A 23,843-nucleotide genomic window follows, 5' to 3' on the forward strand; every position below is an offset into this window, starting at 1 on the left:
GTTATATCACTACCAAATTACCTAAAATATCAAATTGTTAGTTTATCCAAAGTTTGTAACGTCAGAAAATTACCTCATACCTCAGACCTGTCTTTATTGCATAATACATCATAGATGGTTGGAGATTTCATATTGTTTCCTTTGACTTCACATAGTCAATTGTGATAATTTCACTAGAGAGTAGTTCTCTAATGGTATTATGTCTACATCTTATATGAAGAGACTTACTATTATACATCATGTTCCCTGCTCTATCAATGGAACCTTGACTATCACAGTGAATGCATACTGGTGTCACAGATTTGCGTCAAAATGAAATATCTTTCAACAAATTTCGGAGTCATTCACCTTCTTCATCGACCTTATATAGAGCGATAAACTCGTATGTCATTCACCTTCGTGGACATGGCACCACGAAGTCCAAGCTCAGTGTTGAAGATCGTGCCACGGGGAGTTTAAGCTTACAGCGTTGAGGGTTCGTGGCAAGAAGCAGGGTTTCAACAGAAGTTTAAAAGTCAAGATTGAGTCACACTCGGAATAGTGGTTATTTTCTACCATTATAAATAATACCTTTGGATACCTTTTTTAGGGTTAATCTCTTTTTGGCTTGCCACAAGACGATGAGAAAACTACATAAATAGATATCTCATTTTTTCTACTTTTATATTCTTTAACTTTGCATGTACAACACAATGCTTTACTTTACAAATTATATTTTACTCTCTCTAGTTCAATTTATAACACACTTATATAGAAGGAATTGTCATACCATATTAAATTTGCAAGTTCTAAATATATTGTTATGTAACAATTTTTTTATACTATATATTTCGTATACGATCAGAAAACACTTTAAAATGAAATGAAAGAAGTATAAAGTAACCCATGTTACACATTTTTAAACGCAGAAGATGCATCTAGTCCATAAAAACAAGTTTCTTATCACTATAAAAATACTGGTATTTTTCTTTTTGCTAAAAGTACCTTCTTTGTCAAATAATCATACACATCATCAAGGAAAAATATACACTTAAAAGGAAACTCTCTTCAGAAACTGGAACAAAAATGCTCAAATTATACATTCAATTTTTTAAGAAAATTAAGTAAAATTCCACATCTCCAAATCCTTGAAGGCTTGGACGCTTCAATTACTTTTTCATCACATTCATCATGATATGATCCATCCCAAGACACTCCAAAAATAAAACTGTATTTATTTTCTTTTCTCCATTTCTAGCACTCAGGTGTATGAGTACGATCTCTTTGGGGGTCACGACAATAATCGTACACTTTATAGTTCCTTTGCACCCATTCCATTGCATCATTCTGTTGGCGGCTCAGCCCACCGGATCTCGATGGAGAGCCAGATGGCGGGCGGCATGAAGGATTATCGTTGGTGGTGCAACCACCTATCTTGAAATTGTTGTATTTTCCGACGAATGGTTGGTACCTATTAGACATACAATTAATTAAGTAAATTATTGTGCATCTTCTTTAATTATTTAATTAATTTTTGGATTAGAGAATCATACAAATAAAGAATATAATTCAACCGTACTTATAATCAGCTTTGATCCTTCCATCCTCTGTAGCCCATGATGAAGCATCCCAAATGGAACCATACACATACATTGGCCTTTGTGGAAATATTGCATCACTTTTCTTTGGGTACCTTCTTATTGGAACATCGTCCACAAAAAATCTACGCATCACCATTAAATAGACACGTTAGAAAAAACAAAGAGAAAAGATTGTTTTCATTTGTGTACTGGGGTCTTAATGTTTGCATTAATATAATGTTGTTAGTGAAGTATTAATTCATGTATGTGTTACTACTCCCTCCATCCCATTTTATGTGAGGTAGTTTGACTCGGCATAGAGTTTAAGAAAGAAAGGAAGATTTTTAATGGTCCAAAATGAATGATATAAATTTGTGTGGTTGTAAATCATTTCATTAAGGATAAAATAGATATTTTATAGTTAAATTGTTGTTTAATATAGAAATGTGTCATTATTTTTTGAACTGACTAAAAAGGAAAGTAAGCCACATAAATTGAGACAGATGGAGTATTAAAATAGTGAATTCAGTCTAAAATAATTAAAGAGGATGGAATAAGGACGTACATTATTTCATTGGGGTTCCAAAGGATAGCATAATTATGAAAACCTTTAGTTGGATCGAACCAAAGATGAAACTGCATTTCTCTGCCAATAATATGACCATCCCCACTTCCTTTCATGTACACATTTGTTTGCAACACATATGGTTTACCTGGAGTAGTCCCAAGGAACTCAATATCAATTTCATCATGATGCCCTGGAAAGTCCTCACTGTTGGAAAGCTACCAATAGATGATTAAAAAAATTCAATTAGAAATCATGACGACATATATATATATAAAATATTTGTGTTTAAGAGTTCTCACATAGAAAGAAGTAATAATTCCAGCAGTGTAACCAGGTTGTAGCTTGAGAGAGGTGCCAAAATAACCAGATCGATAATCTCTTAAAGATTTAAAGCCACTCCCTGAGTTATGATCAAGCCAAATTGTTAAAGTATCTTGGTTGAGTGATTGATGTTGAGGACCCCATAAGTTTCTAAAACCTTGACTAAAATATAAGGATCCAACTCTAGAACTAGGATAGTAGCCCGGAGAAGGCCAACCCGAACCCTCACAATTGCTTAAACAGAATAAGGAAAGCACAAGGAGAGAAACAAGTAAAACCATACTTAACAATTGCTTGAGAATGATGATGAATACTTTTGGTTTGAAATGAGAAGAAGTAGACAAGGGTATATATAAGGACATTTGAGTGGCCCCACAAAAGAAAATATATCAAGTGATAAGGAGTTGGTATATATACGTAGTGACAAAGAAGCAATTTGCTTATTACCTTTTCTTTTCTTTTGTTATCCTTAATTATTTTATTCAAGATCTAGAAAAAGTTAGTGTGTTAGGAATTTTCATTACATTTTCTCCGATACACATACTAATTCAACATGAGAGATATGAGGTTGGATAGATCTGATTATTCATTCTAGATTAATATTCCTAGTAACGAAAAATTTAAGTATAATTTATATAAATTTCGTAGTGTTAAGAGCAACATTATTTCTCTACTCTTTTTAAAATTACAAAAATGTCTACATCGCTAGACTTCCAGATACATCACTGGACATCCGGATATATAGGTGAGGATGTATCAGAGAGGCGATAGGACATCCGGATACATCACTGGAATTTCGAATACATAGATGAGGGATGTATCAGAGAGAGGAGGGATGTATCCGAGAAGGGGATACGATGTATAAGCGTGAGGAGAGTGATGTATCGGACAAAAATTTTTGAAAAAAATTTAAATGGTAATTTTTTTTAGAAATTATAGTAAAATAAGATGCGTATTTAGGTAATTTTTTCCAAATTTTAAAGACCTAACCAATACTATGGATATTTTTTTAAAAAAAGCATACCCTACTCATATCTTTGCAACCCCAAAAATGGACGGCGCTAGTGTGTATTTAGGAAGAGAATTGGTTATATAGTTTGTACTTCCATGTGAGGTTTTTTCCAATAAATGAGCTTGTGTTCACCTTGTTGATTGTTAATATGTTCTTTGATGTACTTTATATTATCGTACCAAACCATCATATAAATGCGTGTTGTACTTTTTTTTTTTCATTTAGTGAAATAAGTATCTATTAATTTGCTTACTATGAAGTAATCAGTTATATAAATATATCAACTTTTGTTCTGCCAGATTTAATGTGCACCGGGACAAGAAATAATAACTTGTTTTGGTTAATCGTGACATAATAGATATATTATTTTAAAGATATAAATCAATACAACACCATTCAGTTATTTCTTCCTCATATTAATTTTTAACAAAATCAAAATTATAATCAAACCAAATGTTATAAAAAAAATTTAAAAATGTAAAATCAAATCAAATCCAATTAAAGATCGATTGTTTATTTACTTTGAGTCAATTTAAATCGATTTGTCGCTGAACGGTGGGAAAACGAGAGAACTAATATAACTGTTACTTGGTAAGGTTATGGCAAAATCCACTATTAATGTTGTTGGGGTAATTATTATATTATTATATAATCGAATTCAATTTGTTTTTAATTAGAACGTACTCCTATCTTAATTACTTGTTCATTTATAAATTGACACACCTATTAAGAAAACAATTATTGACATAGTAAGTTACTATTTTACCCCTATTAATTATGAAGTTGATGAATTAAAAATTTAAGATTTTTAATTTTTTTTACCTTTTTCAAAATAATTAATTGAGCGTATAATAGATAAAAAGAAAATTGTCCTTTCTTAATTTATCAAAATGGACAAATAGTTAGGACCACACATTCAAAATTCCAAATATGCTGATCAATGATCGACCATAAATGCTACCGACGGCTTAAAGGAATAGGATTAGAGGAATACGATATTAAAGTTTGTCTATGCTAAACAAGTTGCCTCAAAATTATGTTTCAACTGATTGATTTGGTAGATTATAACTTTCAACATATCTACTAAATTGTATGTATTCACAATCAACTAGGTCAAATACCATACGTGAAAACTGATTTCTTATAATCAGTTACAAATAAATTTAAAAAAATGATAATATCTCTTATATAATATAAATTTGTATAAATATAAAAACTTAGAGAAGTGTTAAATGGCCAAAAAAATTGGCTAGAATTTGGCCAAAAAATTAATAAAACTATAATATTTTTTTTATTTTAAAACAAACTGATCTTTTTTCCATTTTTAGTTAAAATGTATTAAAGTTAAAAAAAATAAAAATATTTAAAAAGGTAAAATAATATAAATAAAATATCATTCTGGTCAAATTCTAGCCAAATTTTCTAGCCAAAAAGATTTTTCCAAAAAGTTATCGTAAAACTATAAAGAAAATTATTTTAAAGTACAAAAACAAGGGAAGTGTGGAAATTGAGACAAAAGCGTTTGTTCAATGATATATGTAGGTACGGACATGTCCTACTTGATGAATTTCTTGGAATTGTGGTTCTCTATGCCGACAGTTAAAAGGAGATTTGGCCATGATTACTATACCATATATTTTTTTCTTCGTCTCATTTTATATGTCACATTTTACTTTATACTTGTATTAAGAAATGATGTAATTTTACCTCTCTACCCTTATTTAAATTTTTTGGAACTCAAGTTTTCAATTAATGAATATGAATTAATTTATTTTGATTAATTAATTTAACCAATGAACATGAATTATTTACTTAGTTTTTTTAAGTTGATCAAATGTATATTTTTAAGGCTAATAGCTTATAAGGATAAAAAAGGAACAATATGATAATTTATGCATTGATTTTATAAAATGACAAGTATTATGGACCAACTATTTATAGAAGATGATGACATATAAAATGGGACGCAGGGAGTACTTTATTGTAATAAAATCATACCAAATTTAGAATTGTTGAATCCCTCTTTCTTGCCATCTTCTCAAAAGGAATCAAAAGACACGGGGAAAAAGGACAAATATACCCCCAAACTATCGTAAATGGTATGCATATACTCTCCGTCATAATTTTGGGACATTAGTGCCTTTGCCGTCCAAAAATTAGAGCATATATGTCCTTCACTCTAACGGAAGACTAAATAGGGACACGTTGCACAATCTTATCTGTTGATTCGATATTTAATATATGTCGGATCAGTGGATAAGATTATGACACGTGTATGTCCGTTAGTATAAAGGGTATATATGCTCTAGTTTTTGGACGGTAGGGGCATCAATGTCTCAAAAGTATGACAGAGGGTATCTACATACCATTTACGATAGTTCAAGAGTATATTTGTCATTTTTTCCCAAAGACAAATTGAAGTCTCTACATTCTTATAATCATATATAGGGATAAAAAGACTATAAGGAGGAGTTCCATTTTTTCAATGAGTTAAATAGTATAATAATATATAGAATATGTTTTTTGAATTTCGAATCTAAATTATTGGGAGTAGAAAATAAAAAAAAAATCAATTTTGTGGTCCTAAATTAAAATTATGTCAAATGTACCAAATTATTTTTTAATATTATAGTCTTAAGCATGTCACGTGAAAACTAAAATTAAATTATTGTAAAAAAAATGTCCTTCTTTTTCAAACCAACTAAGAATTAAAGTAGCTCATTCTTTTAGAAACAGAGGGATAGATATTAGGATTTTAGAATAAAGTGGTCAAGACAACTGAAATTTTCGGAGGAGTTATGTTGTTCAAATTTAACTGCTCGTCTAAATGTAGTACAAATACCTCATACCTTACTGTTGAAATACAGCTTATATCAATAGTAACTCAAAAAAGATCATATCAAACATCATTATTTGACAAATTTGAGATTGAATTAGAAAATTTAGGATGTTAATTGATCCAGTTGGTCGACAAGAAACTTTATTAATTTGCGAAAAGTATAGTATATATATTCAAGCTTTTGTGCATCAAAGTATAAATAAAACCAAATTCATTGACTTTTAACTTTGATAACCAAATCAGCTCAAGTAATTTGCTATATGTAGCACTCAAATTTTCCGTCCATGGAGCCACAGTCTTGAAATTTTTTATTGTTTTGACTTCGCTTTTTCCCTTAAAACGATTATTCTTTTTTTCCATTGTGGGGCGTTAGGTTCGGCTGACAAGATTTGTCTGTTGGAAATAATGAAATGAGACAAATATATGTACGGAGAACTCCTATTCAATGCATGGTTAATGTTTATATGCATTGGGAATGTGAACTTCCTACGCTTTCAAACTTGTCCCTAATGAAAGGAACTTTGTGACAAGTAAACAAGAATATTGATATAATTTTCTGATGGGACTAATTAAAGGAGACATTTGTATGCTTAAATTTTTTATTTATGCCATATACATATTGAAAATTTTATAAATGATATTTATAAGTGATGGAATATTAAGGTATTCAACAATGAGGTATGTACCTTGTAATTCGCAGCGAAAGTCGTTGATCTTCTTCTTTGACAGGATTGCACTCAAGTCCGTCTTTGAATCACTGGGAAACAAAGATCTATTCACAAACTAGAAGTCTTCTTCTGTGTACTGATTGGTTCGTCTCAGAAACTCAATTCTTTGTTTCTTGACTGATTTTCAAACGTTTTTCCTCTCTGTATTTTTTACGTTTCCTCTCTCTGTTTTCACGTTTCACATTCCTTAGGAAAACACTCCCACTAGGAATCTTTTAAGGAGAGGTTCAACAGTTACTTTGTAACTGTTCTTCCTTATCCATTAAAAGGATTTATCCAATTAATTATTTATTAATTAATTTGGATAAGGCATGAAATAGATTGGGTCGGGTCGGGTCAGGTCGGTCCACATGGGCGATCCACGACCCAAAACTTACATCTCCCACTTCGCACATGGTGGACAAGACTCAAGTCAACATTATATCAATCAAACAAACAATTCATACGACAAATAATTCGTGCGACCTGTGAGCATTAAGAGCTTACCTTTAAGGTTTTACAAGCCCTACATAAGAATTCAATCACATGCGGAAATAATTCACTATTATTTTAAGGACACTATTACTCACAATACCCCAGACTTCATTCACTACTTCAGTAGTTACTTATTTGATCTCTCATCCTCTCAAGGATATTAACTCGAGTTCATATTTAACTTTATATACATAATTACACTCGAGTGTAATAGCCGGCTTATGTATACAAGTTGAATTGTTCATTTATTCATCTTCCCTTTCTACTCGAATCTATCTGTTTCATATCAACTGCTTTCCTAGACATATACTGCATTGCCGAATCGCTCATGACTATTAGTAACATGCTAAAGAAGCAACACCGATTTGAAACTTCAAGAAACAGCAAAAGGTCAAAGGGTATTTCATTGAAAAAGTCATTTTAACTTTTCTGGGTCTCACACAATGAAGAAGCAGGGAATATTCTTTCATTGTCCCGTTGATCGCTTGACACATGTGGTATGAAACACGTGCTACGATGTTTACACCTTAGATTGGTGTATATATCTCATTCTTTCGATTATTCAACATCGTACAGACCTTGGTCTAAACATCTCCAGATGTTTAACCCTAGTTTCTCTCTTCAGTGATCCTTAAACTCATTTTCGTGGAGAAAATTTTGTCTTGATCACAAAACAAGTCATAAAATGGTGGTGAAACTCATCTCTTCACGTTCTCCGACGTAAGAGGCGATTGCTCGTGTGAGAGAGTCAATCTCCCGACTTGTTCGACACTCTTTATTACTTTATAAAATATCACATGCATACTACATTTGAACATAAATTCAATAGTCTTATATAAAAGAGGATATTATAACAATCAAGTCATTTTACAACACTGAAATATCATAAAATCCTACGCAAACCTAGAGCCTTAACATGTTTTTCAAACAAGTCTCTAAAGATGGCCTTCGCAAAAGGATCAGCTATCATTTCACGTGTAGGAATATATTGTAAAGTTATTTCTCCATTTGCCACTACGTCTCTCACAAAGTTATACTTGATGTCAATGTGTTTGGTCTTGCTGTGATACTTAAAATCCTTCGTGTACGCGATAGCCGCTTGACTATCACAATTTAGAATCATGGGACCCTTAGAATTCTTTGCAATATTCAAATGCTCAAAGAATCTCTTTAACCAAACAGCTTCTTGTACTGCAGGCGCACAAGCCACAAATTCAGATTCCATGGTTGAAAGAGTTGTGCAAGTTTTCTTCTTACTTTTCCATGAAATAGCACCACCATTTAGTAAGAAAGCATAACCAGATGTTGATTTTCTATCATCCCAGTCACCAGCCCAATCCGCATATGTATAACCTCTTATGAATAAATCTGATCCACTATAACACAGTGTATGATCTGTAGTTCCCTTCAGGTATCGAAATATTCTCTTTACTACTTTCCAATGATCTCTTCCGGGATTGGATTGATACCTGCTAACTAGACTTACGACATTACAAATGTCTGGGCGAGTACACATCATAGCATACATCAAACTTCCGACAGCACTAGAATAAGGAACTCGAGACATATCTACCTTTTCTTTTTCAGTTTTTGGACACATTTCAAGTCTTAAAGTTTCACCCCTTGCTACAGGGGTATTCATGGATTTGCAACTATTCATTCAAAAATGTTCCAATATTTTTTTTATATAAGTTTCTTGAAATAAACTCAAAAATTTCTTGGAACGATCTCTTTGGATCTTAACACCCAATATATAGTCTGCTTCACCCATATCTTTCATATCAAACGATTTTGAAAGCCATGACTTGACAGTTTTCACATACTCCAAATTATTTCCAGCTAATAAAATATCATCTACATAAAGAGAAAGAATTACAAAATTTCCATTGGACTTATTCACATAGATGCAATGGTCTTCATCGATCATGGTGAAATCAAATGACATCACCTCCTTATGAAATCTTAAATACCACTGTCTTGAAGATTGCTTTAGGCCATACATTGATCTTCTCAATTTACATACTTTCTTTTCTTGACCTTTAACAATGAAACCTACTAGTTGTTCCATGTAGATTTCCTCGTTTAATTCTCCATTGAGAAAAACGGTATTCACATCAATTTGGTGTAATTCTAGATCTAAACGTGCAACAATAGCTAAAAGTAATCGTATGGAAGTAAACTTCACAATTGGTGAAAAGGTTTCCTCATAGTCTATTCCAACTTCTTGAGTATAACCTATTGCCACCAATCGTGCTTTGTGTCTTTCTATTGACCCATCCAATTTACGTTTAACTTTAAGAATCCATTTATTCCCAATAGTTTACGTTCCTTAGGAAGGTCAACTAGATCCCAGACTTTGTTGATTTTCATGGACTCTAATTCTTCTTTCATCGCTTTTAACCATTCATACCTTTCAGGGCTCGATAAGGCCTCTGTTACAGAATTTGGTACATTTAATTCTGTAGGAGATACCAAGAAAATATAATTCTCAATCTCATAAGATCGTTTAGGTACACCTTTTCTTGTACTCTTACGAATTTGAAGTTCAGTTTCCTCTATAGGATTTTGATTCATAACTCCCACTTAGATCAGGAATCATTTCTTGATCCATACATAATCCTCAGTCTCATAAGATCATTTAGGTACACCTTTTCTTGTACTCTTACGTATTTGAAGTTCAGATTCCTCTATAGGATTTTGAGATTCATAACTCCCACTCGAACCAGGAATCATTTCTTGATCCATTGAATTATCAAGTATGTTTGACAACATTACCTGATCTTCTGAATTCAACATTTCGTACAGAGGCTCAACTTCACCTATTTCACCCTTTTTGGGAAAATCATTTTCCAAAGACATCTCGTGATACAATTTCAGTAATACTTTCATCCTTCAGTTCATCGATGAACACATATCCCTTAGAGCGTTCAGAGTACCTTATAAAGATACATTTCTTTCCTTTTGGACTTAGTTTACCAAACTCACCAAAACGATCTTTAATATATGCCGCACAACCCTACGGTCGAAGATCATTCATGTTTGTTTTATGACAAGTCCAAAGTTCATAAGGAGTGGAAGACACTGACTTAGAAGACACTTTGTTCAATATGTAAGCCACAGTCAATAATGCATCTCCCCAGAAAGAGATAGACAAATTTGCCTGCGCCATCATTGATCTTGTCATGTCTAATAATGTTTTATTCCATCTTTCATCTACACCACTTTGTTGAGGTGTATAAGGAGTAGTTAACTGTCTAATAATACCCTTTTCAGTACAAAATTCTTCAAATTATTTTGACAAATATTCACGTCCTTGATCGGTTCTTAAAGCTTTTATGCCTTTATCTAATTGATTTTCAACTTCATTCAAATATCTTTTAAAGCACTCAAGTGCTTCAGATTTATGAGAAATCAAATAGACATAACCAAAACGCGTGAAATCATCAATAAATGTACTGAAATATGTAGCACCAGACTTTGCCCTTACATTCATTAGACCACAAATATCTGAATGAATTAATTGAAGTGAGAACTCAGCTCTCTTAGCCTTTCCAAATGATTTACGCGTAATCTTTCCAGCAAGACAATTTTCACAAGTTGGCATTTCAATTTTGGTGAAAGAACCTAAATGCCCTTCTTTTGCCAACCTATTCATTCGATCTTGCCCTATGTGACCTAATCTAGCATGTCATGTAATAACATCAGCATCATTGTTACTTGAATAACATGCCATTACACAATGGTCAACATAATAGTCATAAGTTGAAGGATTACAATCTAATACGATAAAACGATCATAACGAAGTCCAAAACCATATAAAACATTATCTAGAGTTATTCTAACACCATTACAACTAAAAAACAAATCAAAACCAACGTCTAAAAGAACAGACACAAACACTAAGTTTCATCGAATCTCTGGAGTATATAGGACGTCATGCAACATCAAGGAACGACCATCACGCAAGTCCACTTTGCAAGTGCCTATACCTTTGACTTCAAGCGCATTATTTCCTACGTAGATCCATCTTGATTTAGATAAAACTCGACGAAACTCCACAAACGTCTCTCTATCTCGACTCACATGGTCGGTGAATCCTGAGTCTACAATCCACATATGATAAGATTCAATTANTGTACTCTTACGTATTTGAAGTTCAGATTCCTCTATAGGATTTTGAGATTCATAACTCCCACTCGAACCAGGAATCATTTCTTGATCCATTGAATTATCAAGTATGTTTGACAATATTACCTGATCTTCTGAATTCAGCATTTCGTACAGAGGCTCAACTTCTCTTATTTCACCCTTGGGAAAATCATTTTCCAACAATCTAACTCTTGTGATACAATTTCAGTAATACTTCCATCCTCTAATTCATCGATGAACACATACCCTTTGGAGAGTTCAAAGTATCTTTTAAAGATACATTTCTTTTCTTTTGGACTTAGTTTACCAAACTCACCAAAAACAATCTTTAAGGTATGTTGCACAACCCCACGGACGTAGATCATTCAGGTTTGTTTTATGACCAGTCCAAAGTTCATAAGGAGTGGAAGACACTGATTTAGAAGGCACTTTGTTCAATATATAAGTCGCAGTCAATAATGCATCTCTCCAGAAAGAGATAGACAAATTTTTCTGCGTCATCATTGATCTTGTCATGTCTAACAATGTCCTATTTCTTCTTTCAGCTACACCATTTTGTTGAGGTGTATAAGGAGTAGTTAACTGTCAAATAATACCCTTTTTAGTACTTAATCCTTCAAATTGTTTTGACAAATCATCACGTCCTTGATCGGTTCTTAAAGCTTTTATGCTTTTATCTAATTGATTTCAACTTCATTCATATATATTTTAAAGCACTCAAGGGCTTCAGATTTATGAGAAATCAAATAGACATAATCAAAGCGCGTGAAAACATCTATAAATGTAATGAAGCATGCAGCACCAGACCTTGCCTTTACTTTCATTGGACCACAAATTTCAGAATAAATTAATTGAAGTGGGAATTCAGCTCTCTTAGCCTTCCCAAATGGTTTACGCGTAATCTTTTCAGCAAGACAAATTTTACAAGCTGACATTTCAATTTTGGTGAAAGAACATAAATGTCTTTCTTTTGCCAACCTATTCATTCGATCTTGCCTTATGTGACCTAATCTAGCATGCCATGTAATAACATCAACATCATTGTTACTTGAATAACATGCCATTACACAACAATCAACATAATAGTCATAAGTTGAAGGATTACAATGTAATACGATAAAACGGTCATAACGAAGTCCAAAACCATATAAAACATTATCTAGAGTTATTCTAACACCATTACAACTAAAAAATAAATCAAAACCAACGTCTAAAAGAATAGACACAAACACTAAGTTTCGTCGAATCTCTGGTGTATATAGGACATCATGCAACATCAAGGAACGACCACCATGCAAGTCCACTTTGCAAGTGCCTATACCTTTGACTTCAAGCCTAGCATTATTTTCTATGTAGATCCACCTTGGTTTAGATGAAACTCGACGAAACTCCACAAACGCCTCTCTATCTCGACTCACGTGGTCGATGGATCCTGTGTCTACAATCTATATAGGATAAGATTCAGCTTGTAAAGAAGTGCTCAAAACCATATGTTGCACTTTGAGATGCGTTTCGAAATGCTACATTTTTTGCTCATTGCATTCATGAGTGAAATGCCTCAACATTCGACAATTGTAGCACTTTATTTTGCTCTTGTCTCTCTTCTTGAAAAATCATTTTCCTTTCTTAGAATTTGGATTTTTCTTTTTCTTAGAAGGTCTTTCTTCAGCTTGTTTAATTTTCCCATTCCTTTTCCAATTTTTCTTACGCTTGAAGCCTGAAGATTTTGTACCACTTGTTTCTGCCACAAAGACATTTAGAAGCAACTTTTAGCAGCACCAAGGTGCCCATCTTCAAGTTCAATATGATTTGAAATCATCACAAAAGTTTTGATGCCATGATTATGGGTCAATTTAACCTTCAAGTTTTCCCCATTATTGGGAAGAGATCGAATTACTGCATGAACTTGTTACTCATCTTAAAAAAAAACATGACCAACACTCTTGAGTTGAGTTACCATGTTTGACATCACCCTAAGGTGTTGTGAAGTATTACCTTCTTTTGGTTGATTCAATACATAGTTTATACCTCCCAAAGCATTTTTGCTCTTCCAGCATATACCGTATATTACGACTCTAGATGCCGTAATTATTACCATTAAGTTTTTCACCTTTGTTTAAGTCAGTAATGATACTTTTGATACCATGTCTGTTATTGACATATCTTTAGGCAAGAATTTTAACAATTATGCATGTGACATACACATTCAAGCAAATCAATTCTCATAATGATGTCATATTTGAATGTAAAATCGAAAAAACACGTATGCATCCAATTATCATCTACAAACTAAATATTTAACCAAAATTTGAAATTAACTTCTTAATGTGTACACTTATTTATTTTAGACTATAACCACACAGATTTGTATGTCTAATAATTAAACATCATATTATATTGCGCAATAGAATAATCATTCACTTATTCAATAAAATAAAACTTAAATATTCATATCAAAGCACAATAAAATATGTTCATTTCATACCTTAAAAAATTAAAATAATTAATAAAACTAATCTGATAAAAAAGGAGTATGTGGATACACTTTGGGTGTAGCTTTACCCACTTAACTCCTATTTTTACATAGTACTTTCATAATTCTTCGTCATCCTCAATTTCGATTCTAACTTGATTAAGTTCATTCTTCCAGAATTCTGGCAAGGAATCATACATATCCTTCACTATCTGTAATTTAAGGGTGACTTTCATAAAGTTTCTCAAATTTCATGACAAAGTTCTGGAGAAATTCTATTAAGCATCCATGGGGATCCATCTTCAAAAATTAAACTCTCTTAGATTTTTTTCTATTTGTTTCCGAATGACCCTTTCTTTTCTTAACATACTTTGAGAACTCCCACTTGGAGTAATTTGAGCATGTTCCCATTCAGCCATATCTGAAATGGGAACAAAATAAAATATGATTAATACCATTTAATGTGACAACATATGTCACAAATTTCTCTCATAATGTCAAGCAACTGTTTAAGGAACATAAGGACTTTTTGAATACTCAAAAATAATAAGATCCTAAAAGAGGACATATAAAAATAAAAATAAAAATAAAAATTCAAAAAAACTTTTTTTTTTAGCCATTTGTTGAAAAAATTCATATCTTGCTCATTTTAAGTCGGTTTCCTTATTATAATATGTTTTCGGAAAGCTTAAAATGAGCAAATCATAAAAAAATAAGTTTCTACCCAAAAATTGCACAATGAATTTTCAGATTGCTCTAGACAGATGTAATTTTTCGAAAAACAAAAAAATATTCAATTCTTTTAATAATTCGTATCTCACTCGTTACAATTCCGTTCTTCCATGATAATATTTTTTCGGAAAGCTAAGCACAAGCAGATTATGGAAAAATAATTTCAACCTAAACATCGTACATTCTATTTTCAGATCGCTATTAAACAGAAGCAGCATTAAAAAATAGAATTTATTTCTTAGTAGGACAAGAAATCCTATCTATTTTATGATTGAAAATCAAATAGGATTCTGAATCCTATTTCACATAAAATTAATCCACATCTAAGCGTCATGAAAATTAACATCATTCAATTTTTTCTATTCACTGATTTTAAAAGACATAGAATCTATTTTATTTCTTATAAACATAAACAGTGAATTCTCAAGTTCGCAGCACATGATAAGATCATAAACAATGGTTCTGATACCATTGATGGAATAATAAGGTATTCAACAACGAGTTATGTACCTTGTAATTCGTAACGAAAGTCGTTGATCTGCTTCTTTGACAGGATTGCACTCAAGTTCATCTTTGAATCACTGGGAAACAAAGATCTATTCACAAACTAGAAGTCTTCTTCTATGTACTGATTGATTCGTCTCAGAAACTCAACTCTTTGTTTCTTGACTGATTTTCAAATGTTTTTCCTCTCTGTATTTTTTACGTTTCCTCTCTCTGTTTTCACGTTTCACATTCCTTAGAAAAACACTCCCACTAGGAGTCTTTTAAGGAGAGGTTGAACAGTTACAAAGTAACTGTTCCGCCTTATCCATTAAAAGGATTTATCCAATTAATTATTAATTAATTAATTTGGATAAGGCATGAAACAGATTGGGTCGGGTCAGTTCACATGGGCGATCCACAACCCAAAACTTACAATAAGACTAATAATTTCAAGTTATGACAATAGAATGATTCTTTCAGGTTGTAACAATAAAAAATTTCAGGTTGTAACAATTTATAATAAAAAATATTAATTAATTTTGAATTTATTTATGATAATTGTTAATGGGCATAAATTTAGGAGATTCAAACAAATTAGAAATATTTATTTTCCTTATTTCACTCAAATCTGTTAACATTAATTAAAAAAACCAGATTTTATTCATTTTGTTCAAAGTTTCTCTCTCTTCGTTTTTTTTTCTCCAGAATTTGGCATCACTCACGAGTAGATTCAATTTTTTTGGTTGAAAAATCTTCATTTTGTTGTAATGGACGGCTTCTTATCTATATTAATTAAACATGGTGGTAGATGGATCCTTCTGGTTAGTATTCTTTACGATTTATTGTTTGTATTTGTATATTACTGAAACGTAAAAAAAAAGAACAATGAAACTATAAATAACATTTTCTTATTTTGTTTATGTATAGTAGATTTAAGTTGTGATGTTTTTGTGTGAACATTATTTTGTTCATAATACGTAATCATTTTTGTGAAACTGTAGTTAATGTTGGTACGATTGTGTTTGTTATTTTTTTTTTTTGGTTATTTTGTTTACTGTTTATACCATGGATTTGCGCGATATTGAATTAATATTTGGATGATTTGAGTATAAGTGTATGGAATATTAATAGTATTAGCGTTGTAAAGTTATGAAATTTGTGGGAAAAAAGTATGAAATGTGTTGTAACATTGTTATGAAACTGGTATTTTTTTTAGTCAATTTGATAATAATAATAATAATAATAAGATGAATTTGATAGGCAGTTTAAAATTATAATATGGGATACTATTTTTAAAAAATATATATATATATAAATAAAATGTATAGGTTGAAATTAATTTGGTAGTGTAATTGGAATGATATTGGTATGAATAATTATTCACTATTGTGTAAAAAATATGAGTAAGGAGTACGATGATTTGTATTAGGTTTGTATGAAATGTGAATATAAATACAACACATATTTTTTTACTTTTGTTTTATTTAAAACTTACTGTGATTTCGTAATGAAACAGGAAAATATGTTGATTTTCAGATGGAAGAAATTATTATAGTGGCATGATCTTGGTATGAATAATTGATGAATTTTTATTGATATGAAATTCAAGAGGTCTAAAGTTACATGCAGTACATGTCATCGAGAGGGCCACAACAGAAAGACATGATCAAATTACTCTGTACCAAAAAAATTATAAATCGTTTTGATTCATTTTGTCTTTTAAGCTAATGAATTATAATTCCAGAATATTTATCATGAGTACTGTAAAATCCTATTGATTGTTTTTCAAATATATAGTGATCAATTTATTAAGTAATGCTAGTATGCAATTGTATTCATTTGGTATGCAATTGAAGTCACATAGATACTAGTTATTATAATTTTCAATTGGTATTCTTTTGGTATTCACTTGGTGTTCGACTTGAAAAAAATATAAAATAAGATGTAATTGAGGTTGATACAATATAATATGATCACTGTTTTACATTGTCAGCTTCATTCATCCCAGATTTATACAAGGTGGATACCAACTACATATATTTTTTTTATTCTCTCTCTAGAAGTTGAAAGAAGAAGGAAGAAATTGGAGCAATGTCAAGATTAAGTCTCCCAATCTTCAAGCTTTTGAAGGCATTGTGCCTAAGGTATGATGGTTTTTCATCCACGGGATCCTTCCTCCCATGGATTTCCCTAGAATTTCACAATTTGAAGAAGAATTTTTCCAATTCTAGTTAGGGTTTCTTCCAATGTTGCGGGTTATGATGAATGTTGATCCAATTGAGTGGATTATGATTGTTTGTAATTGAATTGATAGAATTGCATGTATTTAGGATGAAATTACATGTACCCATGCATATCCTATGATTTTAGTGTTGAATTGATATAGTTGGGTTTGATGCCATGAGAGGTAAATTCTATTGGTTAGATATCTCCGTATAGGATTGATGAATTATGATTAGAATTGCTTGAGATTAAAACATATATGATGAATATAATGTTAATTGCTTGAGAGTAAAGCATATATAATGATCATGAGATGTAGTGTTTTGAGAGTAAAGCCTAGACTATGAATTGTTGATTGTTGATGTTGTAGTATGGAAGGGATACTTCCTATAGTGAATTGATATGCATGATTGAATGATTCTGAAAGATTTACTCACATGAATGATTATAGGTTGAAAGGATTGCTCACCTAAAATCAATCTAGACTAAAATGCTTAATGAATGATGAGGCTAGAGGTGATACCCTTGACCTCCATATGCAAGGATATGAAGTGATTCTCATACTTGTTAGAATTGAACAAGAGGTGAGTCCCCACATTCTTACTATGATGAATGGACATGGAGGCGAGTAACCATGCTCCTTATGAATAATGTGGAGGAGAGTATCCATGTCATATGATGAGATTGTGGAGGCGAGTACCCAGGCAAGCGGTGAATACCCATTAGCCTTTATAAGCTTGGCATTGAGGCGAATCCCCATATCTTTAAAAGTAGGTATGGATGACGTAATTATGTTATGAAGATGATTTGTTTGGATGTTGCTAGATATGCCTTCCATGATGTAAACTTGACTAGAGGCGAAGGACATATGTCTTGGCTAAGGATAAGTGAGGTTGCTTAAGGAAGTATTCCTCTTTCATTATGATGTTTATTATGACTTGATTATGTTTATGCCTTATGTCTTATTATGACTAATGCTTATGACTATTTTGTTTATACTAGCCATCATATTTAGTACTTGATTGTACTAACGCATACTCTTGCCTACATTCTAATCAAATGTAGGGTCCGGCGATATTGATTCTCACACTCATGGCTATCTTCTCCGTTGATCAAGGAAGTGAAGTTTTGGTGAGTCTTTATTGTGTTTGAGGACGTGATTATCACTTTTCTTTATGTTTTTTCTTTTATGTCTTGGACTATTGTATGGGATATGACCCAATACTTTATTCATTTTGTTTAGATGGTTTGAGACAATGTTGTTAGACTTCCGCTCGTTTTATAAAAGACTTTGATTGTATTAAAAAGTTTTAAACTCCCGCTCATTTCTATTACTTTATGTTATAATATGCTAAGTGGTTTAAATGAGGCATCTCGGGGTCTTATACGTCTTGTTGCATCTAGGGTGTACCCCTGGATCGTGACAGATAAATATGCCACCAACAACCCTGAAATTATGGAGATCAAGTCTTTTTTGATGAAATCACCACTTCCATCACACTAAAATATCTTAATCTCTTTAGAAATTTATTTTTTCACCGTACTTTGAAATTTTACTAATACTTTAAAAAAATTCAGACTTCTTTTTTAGTGGATAAAGTCAAGTATACCTTGTGTGATCATCTACAATTACTATATAATATCCTATATGTTGAGAGGATTCAACCGGAGAAGGACCCACAATTCACAATTTATTTTCAACAAAGGTTCCTTCTCATGTTGTTATCTTGACCGTAGTGACTATCATTGTCACTACCATGGTCACTCATTATATTAGACATGCAAATCAGTAAACAACGACATAAAACAACAATCTACTACAACTAAACAAATTTCTCAAATAGAATTCTCAACCACCATTCCCCAACATCGGCACTATTTTTGATAACGCTCATATGTATTCTTCAAAACCAATTAAAAGAGAAAACAATCGTCATAAAAAAAATACCCAACTAATGGTTGGGGTCGAATTCCACAGAGAAGGGTAATAGTAAAAACTAGTGGATGGATGGTTCCATCAATTTAATAACAAAAAAGATTTGGTTATCAACTCTCACAATTAAACTAAAATTTCAGAAAATTTAAGAATTAACAAGCAATCTAGGGATGCGGGGATTGAAAATCAATGCCACATAGGGGTAATTGTGCCGCTCTATAGCGATGAACATTCATGAATAGGCTAGGTCATCTTCAATGACGCTAATCTTCTTTCTCTTTCATAGCATCTTTGCATAGAATCTCCTTTCGGGCCCATCTATATGCTATACTAAACAACCCAATACCTTACTCTATTCTCTCTTTTGACGCAAAAATAGGACAGATATATCCGACCCATAACCTCTATTGTTAAGCAAATTACAGACATCAAAACCTAAATTGCTAGTATCAGACTAATTACCTATTCCAATCAATCTCTTTCGAGCATCCATCGGAGATCAGAAGTAGAAATTAAGTTTGCATTATCATAAATGATAATATAATTTTCTAGTTTGTCTACCTTTAACTTCTCATCTATACTCTTTCCTCTCATTCTTCTCTTCTATCACTTCTTTGTAATTTGATATCAATACACTACTAAAAAGACAGTGAATACCGACCTAAAAATTACCGACCTCCGGAGGTCGATATTGTTAAGAAGAATAAAAAATTAAAAAAACTTTAGAAAACCGACTACAAGTAGTCGGTATTTATGCAAAATAAAGCGCAAAAACCAAATACCGACCTCTGGAGGTTGGAATTTTTCCCGATAAAAATGAATTGCAATAAAAACCGACCTCTTGATGTCGGTATTAAATAAAATAAATAAATAACAATATTTTATTTTTTTCTCAATTAAATATAAAAAACAAAATTGAGAAATATTTTAATTTATTTTATTTAAATCGTCTTTCGGAGGACGATTTTGTGTAAAATAAAAAACAAAAAATATTATAATACCGACTTTCGAAAGTCAGTAAAATTAAATAATATGTAATTAAATTAATTTTCATTAAAATATTTATATAGTGACTTTCATATATTAATAAATTAATATTTTCAATTAACTTTAAACAAATAGTCTTCCGGATGACGGTTTATATAAATTTAAAAATAAATTAATATAAAATACCGACTTCATGAGGTCGGTATTTTTGTTTCATCCAAATACTTTTAATAAAAGCGACATCCGGAGGTCGGTTATTTAAAATGTTCCTATTAATCATAATTTTGCTAGCATAATACTAAATTTTCATTTTACACCTACAATTAATTGTTTAAATTTTTTTAACAATTTAGTATACTTTTATAGATAAAAAGTTAGAATACGTGGAATAAACCAAAAACATCAATAATCCATATTTAGAGTATGAAACTACGTTGATATGAAAATCGACTACAAGTAGTCGGTTTTTATTCAAAATAAAGCGGGAAAACTAAATACCGACCTCTGGAAGTCGAAATTCTTTTCGAAAAAAATGAATTACAATAAAAACCGACCTCTTGATGTCGGTATTAAATAAAATAAATAAATAACAATATTTTATTTTTTCTCAATTAAATATAAAAAACAAAATTGAGAAATATTTTGATTTAATTTTATTTAAATCGTCTTCGAGAGGACGATTTTGCGTAAAATAAAAAACAAAAAATATTAAAATACCGACTTTCAAAAGTCGGTAAAATTAAATATTATGCAATTAAATTAATTTTCATTAAAATATTTATATAGTGGCTTCCAGAAAATTAATAAATTAATATTTTCAATTAACTTTAAATAAGTCGTCCTCCGGATGACGGTTTTATATAAGTTAAAAAATAAATTAATGTAAAATACCGACCTCATGAGGTCGGTATTTTTATTTCATCTAATTACTTTTAATAAAATCAGCATCCAGACGTCGATTTGTTTAAAATGTTCCTATAAATCATAATTTTGTTAGCATAATACTAAAATTTCATTTTACACTTACAATTAATTGTTCAAGAAGTGTATAACAATTTTGTATACTTTTATAAATAAAAATTTAGAATTCATGGAATAAACCAAAAAACATCAATAATCCATATTTAGAGTATGAAACTACGTTGATATGAATTAGGAGATAATTATACATATATTTCTAGAGTAATGTACAAATTCTATCAGTCCGTCATCAAATCATGAACATAATATCTCATGTAATGATGTAGAAGTGAAGAACTAACATATAATCCATTCGAATATGAAATGCGAGATAATACTCGTAGAAATGTCATGATAATAATTAATTAAATTTTATATTTATAATTAATTGTTTAATTATTTGTATGTATAACCTTCAATGTCTTATCTCGTTTTATGAAATAGACAATAGAACATCGTAAATTACTGTACAAAGCAAGTTCTATCAAGATTATTACGTTCAATCTTGAATAGATGTCAAGTGTAGTGATCATATCGCAGGCAATGGCATGTAAAGGATAATTCATCGGAGTATGAAATACGTTGATTAATTATATACTCCTCGAATAGTTTAACAAACCAAGTCTTATATATTACTGTTTCAGCTATGAAATACATTATCAATTAAAGAAATACCGACGATCAATTCAAGGAGATTTATATATTAAATTTGATATTGATAAACTTTATTGTTGATCAATAGAATTAAATTTATATAATTATGAGGTATATAAATTAAATTTATAAAATTAAACTTCTGTTGATGTGTGTGTGTATATATATATATATATATATATAATTTTAATTAATAAAATCGACCTCAAGAGGTGAGTTTATATTAAAATAAATTAATAAATACTGATCTTAAGAGACCTTTCGAGGTGGCCCAGTGGTTTGGGCTTGAGACTTCCATGTTGGAGGTCTCAAGTTCGAAACCCCTTGCTAGCGAAAGTAAGGGGTTTGCCTTCTGGGATGAGCTCGTCGCACTGAGCTTGCCTAGTGCGGGTTACCTCTCCTATGTGGTTTGCGAGCTATTGTATAGGAGCAGGTTTTTTTACCATGTGCGCACCCAAAGGGTAGCGGCGACGGGTCCCTTGTCATAAAAAAAAATACCAACCTTAAGAAGTCGGTATAGTTAAATTATTATTTTATTTAAATAATATCAACTTTACGATGTCGATATTTATTAAATATTTTTAAATATAAATAATTATTTTAAAAGATATCGACATTTCGTGGTCGGTAAATTAACACTCCTTTTGATAAAAGAATGATAAAGCTCAAAACCCTAAAACCCTAAGTCATCTTTTTCTCTCCTAACCTCTCTCACTCCTCTCAACCCCGACCCACCCCGACCGGGCGGTCATCCCCACCCATCCCCGACCGATGCTGCAGGTCGAGCTACCTCGATCAACAGCAACAGCAACAGCGCAGACCGGCGGCAGCAGCAGCGCGTGGCTGGCAGCTGCAATCTCCGGCAACAGCCCGCGTCTGGCAGCTGCAATCTCCGGCAATAGAGGGAGTATACATCTAGTGGTTAGGGCATAACTTCAAGGTATGCCTTTTTTTTTCTTTATACCTCTGATGTTTCATGAGTTCATTTTGTCTCGTTTTTCCTAAAGATGATTTCTCCTGCAGTTGCAATATTGGTGAGGGAGGTATTTCTCTTGCTGAGGCTGTGCAATCAGGGAGGTTCAGCACCTGATATAGCCGTAAAGGTTTGTATTAAAATAGGATATCATGTCCCATGAGAATATTGTTGTACTCTTATAGCCTGATGCTTCTATAATTAGAATCTCATTTATCCATCAACTATTACCAACTTCAATCAATTATTGGGTGGGTATCATCGGGTGTGCTAGATGAAAATTGTTTACTGTTTAATGTTTGTATGCACTGCTTGTGAAGCAAAAATGAAAAAAAAGAAATGGCTTAAGGAACAAATAGACTAGCATTTGTTTTCTTGAGCTTCCCTCAACACTCTTTTAGCTTTACTGTATTTCTATGTCCAATTCTTCACTTCAATGAACACATATCTCTAATCTTGATTTTTTGGTTTTGGCAATTTTATTTCGAGTAAAAATTGTGTCTTTTTATTTTCTTTTCTTTCCATTGAGTTTTTGATGATCAAGATCAGTTTTTGAAGTTTTTTTGGAGTTGGGTTTTGGTTTTTACTATGTGGGGTTTCTAATAATAATGTTTTAACAAGGTTATGATTTTTGTTTTTGAGTGGCTTGGTAGTTACCTTCGGCTCAACTCTTTCTTTTGATGGATTTTTATGAAGTTCTGGTTGTCATGGTTGACTTGTAATCATTGTGTTTCCTTAGATGAAAATTATTTACTGTTTAATGTTTGT

At 31.6% G+C, this 23,843-nt stretch overlaps 1 protein-coding gene across 1 annotated transcript; it reads right to left on the bottom strand.

Annotated features, from left to right (window-relative positions):
- Positions 1-962: 962 nt before the first annotated feature.
- Positions 963-2,754, bottom strand: LOC125874888 (xyloglucan endotransglucosylase/hydrolase protein 31-like). The gene is made up of 4 exons (XM_049555934.1): positions 2,427-2,754; positions 2,125-2,342; positions 1,559-1,702; positions 963-1,450 (listed from the first exon to the last, which is right to left on the bottom strand). The coding sequence occupies exons 1-4, from the start codon at positions 2,727-2,729 to the stop codon at positions 1,234-1,236; spliced, it is 882 nt and encodes a 293-aa protein (XP_049411891.1). The 5' UTR covers positions 2,730-2,754; the 3' UTR covers positions 963-1,233.
- Positions 2,755-23,843: the final 21,089 nt, after the last annotated feature.

The sequence above is a fragment of the Solanum stenotomum genome, chromosome 8, assembly GCF_019186545.1.
Source record: "Solanum stenotomum isolate F172 chromosome 8, ASM1918654v1, whole genome shotgun sequence".
NCBI lineage: Eukaryota > Viridiplantae > Streptophyta > Magnoliopsida > Solanales > Solanaceae > Solanum > Solanum stenotomum.

What these genes read in the sequence shown, in the direction of transcription:
- LOC125874888 (XM_049555934.1), bottom strand. Translation starts at nt 2,729, where the DNA reads ATGGTTTTACTTGTTTCTCTCCTTGTGCTTTCCTTATTCTGTTTAAGC. An exon ending in GAATTATTACTTCTTTCTAT is followed by an intron (nt 2,343 to 2,426) that starts GTGAGAACTCTT and finishes ATCTATTGGTAG; the next exon opens with CTTTCCAACAGTGAGGACTT. An exon ending in AGGATCAAAGCTGATTATAA is followed by an intron (nt 1,451 to 1,558) that starts GTACGGTTGAAT and finishes TATGTCTAATAG; the next exon opens with GTACCAACCATTCGTCGGAA.